The sequence below is a fragment of the Pteropus alecto genome, unplaced genomic scaffold, assembly GCF_000325575.1.
Source record: "Pteropus alecto unplaced genomic scaffold, ASM32557v1 scaffold79, whole genome shotgun sequence".
NCBI classification, from domain to species: Eukaryota; Metazoa; Chordata; class Mammalia; order Chiroptera; family Pteropodidae; genus Pteropus; species Pteropus alecto.
Window position 1 is genome coordinate 17,682,724 of NW_006494612.1, and position 6,616 is coordinate 17,689,339.

The following is a 6,616-nucleotide window of genomic DNA, read 5'->3' on the forward strand; positions in this document are numbered from 1 at the left end:
AACAAATATATATATATATAATACCAGATCACAGAAAAGAAAAGGGAAAAAATGCCAACTCATTTACTCAATATCACCAAATTGAAAGCTAATGGAAGAATATGTATATCCTGCCTAGAGAATGTCATTGAACTTCTGTATTTATGATTAATCTCTGTTTTTGTCTTTCCACATTTGTCCCCCAGTGCATCCTAATGTCAGTCAAGGCTGCCAAGGAGGCTGTGCAACATGTTCAGATTACAATGGATGTTTGTCATGTAAGCCCAGACTATTTTTTGTTCTGGAAAGAATTGGCATGAAGCAGATTGGAGTGTGTCTCTCTTCGTGTCCAAGTGGATATTATGGAACTCGATATCCAGATATAAATAAGTGTACAAGTAAGTGCCTACACAAAATTATGTTTGAATCATCTTTGAGGACTTTCCAGATCCTAAATGGCTTCTAGGATATTTGTGATATCTAGCGTTAAATAAATAATAATATTTACCTGATAACTAGGCTAAACCACACATGGACTTAGCCTTCAGGGCAGGAAACTTTCACCACTTATAGAGAACACTCAAGAGTGTTTTGTTTTGTTTTGTTTTTCATTGTTTCATTCATGGTTATTATTCATTGAACCTATAGGAAAATACTGCAAACATCAGTGCCATCTGAGTTCCCATTACTTAAAAAAATCTAAGTGTTTAATGACTTAAGGAATCAATTCAGCTATTTTCACTTCAAGAAGGATTACAGTATAGCAACTTAAACATTTATTTATTAGGTGGAATAAATATTGGAAACACCGTTATATCCTGAAAACCTACTCTCCACACTGTAGACTTAGTAACCTTCTAAAATGTAAATTAGGAAATCTCACTCTTCTGTCCTACACTATAGGTAGCCCTGCCTACACTGGCAATCTCTAATGATTGCCCCTCAACGACTTCCCACTAACCACACTGGCCTTCTTAGAGGATCTTTCCACAACGAAGTCTTTGCAGTTACTGTTCTAAACTCACTGTTCTGGCAATATGAAAAGCTCTTTGCCTACACCTTTGCTTGACAGGCTCTCTCCTCTCATCCGAGATTTGGCTTATATGTCACCTTCTCAGAAAGGCCTTTTACAACCATCTTTTCCAAAATAATCAACCCCTTCCCTTTATCATTTTTCATATATTTTTCCTACCTTTTTTTTTGTTGTTGTTATTTTTCTCCACAGCACTTATTACTCTGGAACCTGGTTCTAAAAACCAATGTGCTCTGTGGTCCTAGGCTAGTTACACAACCTTGCTGAGCCTGTTTCCTTATCTGTAAAATGGGAATCATAATAGCGGCATCTCAATGAGTTATTGTAATGTTTAATTACTTAATATTGCAAAATGCTTATGGCATTGTCTGACTTATAGTATCACCATATAAGAGTTAATTATTATTATTATTATTTTTATAGTTTCTTTCCTCCTTGAATATAAGCTTTGTGAAGTCTGGGCCTGTTTTTCCACCAATACCTAGAATAATACTTGGCGCATAGTGGACAAGCAAATTCTTGCTGAATAAATGAATAGGCCTCAAGAATAGCACAAAGGCAATATCATAGTATATTTCATGAAAGTTCTGATGAAACATTTTCACTATCATTTAATTAATATAAATTGATACTCGGTCTTATAAACATTCTTGGCAGTAGACATATTACCAAAATTTTTTTATAAGGCCATCAGCACAATAATTTTGAAATCAATGACTGATATACATCAATTAAATGACACTGGATGAATCCTTAATTTATTTTGGCAAAGTAATTTTGAACCCTAACTGTCTGGCACAAAAGTCGCATGTCCTTCTTTTGTAAGCATACAGAACTGGATCAACAATAGTTAAGTGAAGTTAATGAAAGCATATTTCTCCTTCTTTCTCTTTCAGAATGCAAAGCTGACTGTGATACCTGTTTTAACAAAAATTTCTGCACAAAGTGTAAAAGTGGATTTTACTTACACCTGGGAAAGTGCCTTGACAATTGCCCAGAAGGGTTGGAAGCCAACAACCACACTATGGAGTGCGTCAGTATTGGTGAGGAGGAACTCTGTGATATAGAAACACCTCAGACGATAATGTCACTCTCCATGGAAGAGCTTCTTAAAGTCTTGTTTCATGAGAATATGAGGGACTGTCAGCAACAAGCTCTTTCCATCCTTCCATGTTTCTGGCATTCCCATAGTTTTACCCAGCATGCATCATGGTACTTTGTAACACGCTGTGGGTGCTCCATAATTTCTTAGGGACTTTTAATAATTGTTCAACTATTCTGATCATTATAGATTTATTTTGTATTACAATTTAATGGAATTTTACTTACAGTAATTTATATATATAAATAAATTTGGTCTTGAACTAAGTATCCACCTTAGGACAAGAGTTTCACAAACACCTAGGTCTAATCTCAATCAGTGACCAATGTTATTTTCCAAGGAGAGGAAAACATTCTTTTGATACAGCCCATTAATGCTCAGTAGACAGATCAAAGACCTAGAGAACTGGAACTGATATAGTTAAAAATCTCACTTTTTTCTTTCACACTGCTTTGCTGAAATGTTCTGCTCGTGCAGGTATTCGGAAACAAGGAGAGAATTTTGGATTTACTCAAACTGACAGAGGAGACAGTCCCAGGGTCTGATTAATTGCAGGCTGAGTTTCCTGGAGGGGAGGTCCCTCAGACAAGTTGTTTGTCTAAATAACAGATCACTGTCAGGCTATATTTTCCTTCTCTTAAATGCTGTGCAGCTACTAGAGCTACAAATTTGATGAACACTTGGGGAGCAGATGCCAAACCAAATGGGAAAACAGCATACTAAATCTCAAAATCCCCTGGGCAAGAGCTGCGAGAACCTTTGATGCTGCGCTGATGCTGGCATAGCCACACAAATGTCCTCCTGATTCGGTACAAGATAGTCTCCAGGACTCCCCTGTGGTCCCCACAGACTGACTCATTAGAATCTAAAGTGCTGGAGTAATAACTCTAAAGTAGTGGTTTAACCATTTCAGGTCCACATGGAACATTTCTTTCTAAACAAAGGTTTTGGCAGAATGAAATAAATAGATGATATTTTAAAGATAATTTCAGAAGCATCTGGAAAACAACAATCCTGAAACAGTTCATAGTTCATTTTGGTTCAATCTTTTTTCTCTCTAGTCAGTAAAAACAGAAAAACGGCTTAGAAATAGGGTAAAAGGTACATGAGAAAGCTTCAAAAAGTTTATATTTTTTGGTAGGTACTGAGCTTTGATGATTAGAAGTAACAAGTTCCAAACACGAAAAAAATAGAAAACAATTCTGTGGAATATTCAGAAATTCAGGATGGATTGCAGAGAGTTTGTGGTATTTCTCTACCCAGGAAAAGGGGCACATATTTAGATTTTCTTAGTTGTTGAAGATGTAGCACTCAGTCCTTGAAGGCTATTTGTCTTAAATATATCAATGCTTTCTTATCATAGAGAGCATTTAACACCTGGCACTATTGGATTAGTCTTTAAAGCTTTCTGGCAAATTATACTACCATTGAGGCAAAGACTATTTCTTGACACAATAAAATTTAAGAAATTATATATTTTAGAATAGAAGCTAGCAATCTAAAGGCCATTTAGCAAATCTGACTCATTGAACAGGTATAAATGGCATAGGACACACTAGTGGTGCAAATCAGCAACTTGTTTCAGGACTGGCTCTTGTTGTTCACTCCATATGGGATTTCATCCATCACATGGTTTCTAGCCTGCAAGCATTGCACAGGCCATGCCCATGGGCTTGCCTCAGAATTTCACAAAAAGTGATGACCCACTTAATTATCACAAAGGACCATAAAAGACTGTTCCTTTACCAAATATGAAAACTAGGACTCAGAGAGCTGGAAAGATGATCCCAAGGAGGCAAGTGAGTTATTCTCAGTGCTATCATTAGTACCTTGACCCTAGCTCTCTAGTGCTCACCCAAGAGACTAAAGAATGTGTTTCTCTCTTTGCTAAAACCTACACTATATGACTTATTTCTTACCTAGATTTTCAATTGGGAGGAAACCATTCCCCATGGTTTGCAGGTCAAATTAAGTATAAATGTCCACCAAATCCCATTTTATAGAGGAACATATTTCATTTACTTTGTGCTCCAGATGTTTGCTTCCTTTCTATACTGTCAATCTATCATTCTTATTGCTCCTCTTAGAAACCTGGCTTTATTTAACTAGTCAACAAGGGAAGATACCCAGCTCTAAAGAGTGAGTAGCAAGGAACATGTCCTTGCTATGTTCTCTATGGTACCATGTAGCTGGTCCACAAGAATGAGAGCAAACAAGTAATGATGTTGTAATGGTGTTTAAGTACTGACGGGACATCCAATTGAACTTCCCTTCTAGTTCAAGAATCTCTTTTACAGTGTTCCAGAGTGATGATCAACCACAGCATGACCACTTGAGGGGCAGGGAGATAATTACTTTTTTGAGACATGTGGTTCATTAGGGAATAGTTTATTTACAGTTTTAAGATGGTTCTTAATACAGAAGATAAAATAAATACCAAAGTGGAGTAGTTCTGATTTTTCTTAATTATCTGTTAACCAGAGAGAGCCTTAGTTCTACGATGTTCATTTAATGACCTGACTTTAACTTAAGTAACCTTATTTTCTGTCTTTACATGTTTTCCAGAGTTTCCATTTTTTCCAGAAATATTTTTAGGCGCTAATACTATAGATTTATTCTACAGTATTTTTCTAGAAAAGAATTCTCCTTCTCTTGAGACTTTTAGCTATACCATTTTATTTTTTTTACTGTCTGAACTCATTAATTTTGAATATTTCCCTTCTTCTTCCTCAATGGAGTTATCTAAGATTGTTGTTAGAATTTCATTTTTAGAACCATTCATCATGTGATTAAGAACTGACAGCTAACTACACCGTAATTTTTAAAATCTGTTTTTCTGAAGTCTAGGTATACATTTGCATAAACCACCTTCATTATTGTTAAAAATTATGAAAGTTCTAATCATTTCCACATCATATAATTTTTTCTAGTTTAGCCCTCTTAATTCTGTCATTACATAGATACTGAATGAAGTGACAGCCCACAGACTTTGATTTTTATTTTTCTATTTGATTTCTTGGAGGTGTTTTTATTTGTATGTGCTAAAGATTCACTGCTTTTTAATGATTAATATCAGTATAGAAGATATGCTCTTAACTGGCAAAAGATTATGATATCATTAAGTGACTAGGTTGCTCTATTCTTTAACCAGAACTATAATGGTATAACAGCATTTAAGTTCACAAAAAGTTAAATTCACTTATGTAATAATTTCCATTTAACTTTCTGTTGCATTCAAATACTTGAAAGTGACTGGAAAAGCATATGAAAAAATGTGTGGCAAATGAGTTTAAATTTCTAAAACATTTAGGTTCTTTTCCTTGAGGTTGTATGAAATATAACATTCTGTTCTAAAGTGAGGATTCTTTAAATCAGAAGTCAGCAAGAAAATTTACTAGAAACTTATTTTTGTGGAAAGAGCGTCTTATATCATCAATTGTGAGTAATATTATGAGTTAATCAAATCTAGAGTGAAAAGTAAATTTAATGCAAGAATAAATTTACCTGATAATATGAGTACTAAAAAACTGAAAACATTCTATTCCTGCCTTTCCTTTTCTCTTTGTTTTATCTTTAAGTAATCTTGTCCAGCTTTATTCTACAGGATTTCTCCTCAGAATTTGGGCAAGAATTGATGGAAGCACACTTTTTTGTTTATTTAACAATCGTAACAATATTGGTGAGCCAGCTGATGCTGTTTCTGCTGTTCTGTTTCAGTGCACTGTGAGGCCAGTGAATGGAGTCCTTGGAGTCCTTGCATGAAGAAAGGAAAAACATGTGGCTTCAAAAGAGGGACTGAAACAAGGGTCCGAGAAATAACACAGCATCCGTCAGCAAAGGGTAACCTGTGTCCCCCCACCAGTGAGACAAGAAAGTGTACAGTGCAAAGAAAGAAGTGTCAGAAGGGAGAACGAGGTACAATCAAACTAACAAAATGTGCTTATTTGAATCTTCATAACTTGAGGAAATTTCACTTTTTTCCTGGGACACATTTAATATTATCACCTGTGTCCAAAACCCTAAAATGTATGCCACTCACAGAATATGTGGGCTGTAAATTACAGAATATAGATGTATAATTTTAAAAAATGGAGCCCGATACCAGAATTCTAAACTACTATAGAAGTGTGCTCATTGAATCCTGATGAAGGAGGCTACTTCACAGGCATTTAGGTCTGTCTGACAGGTGGGGGGGTAGCGGGTATATTATCTTTCTTATCATCCACATTCCTAGTTCCTAGAAAACCTTTGGGAAGCCTCATAAACACCAGATCTAATATCATGTGGTACAAGATCATGGTGAAAAGATACCAAAAATCAACATACTCCTTTATTTATTGCCTAAAAACCAAAGGAGTACAGTTAGTTTGTAGGCTTTTGTAGATAAACATATTTTAAAGGTAAGAGGATTTTTAAAATATTTAAATGTATATATGTTTTAACGTTGACTTTACATGTGAGGTAAAAAAACAAGGCCATATTATATATATATAATATTATAT

The 6,616-nt window shown here is 35.2% G+C and overlaps 1 protein-coding gene across 1 annotated transcript in view; it reads left to right on the forward strand.

Moving 5' to 3' along the window:
- Nucleotides 1–6,616, forward strand: part of RSPO3 (R-spondin 3) — a 76,025-nt gene that overhangs the window by 30,979 nt on the left and 38,430 nt on the right. The window contains exons 2-4 of the mRNA XM_006926149.2: nt 186–377; nt 1,909–2,055; nt 5,832–6,029. Coding sequence (XP_006926211.1) covers nt 186–377; nt 1,909–2,055; nt 5,832–6,029 — 537 coding nt within the window. The remainder of the gene's footprint in view (nt 1–185; nt 378–1,908; nt 2,056–5,831; nt 6,030–6,616) is intronic.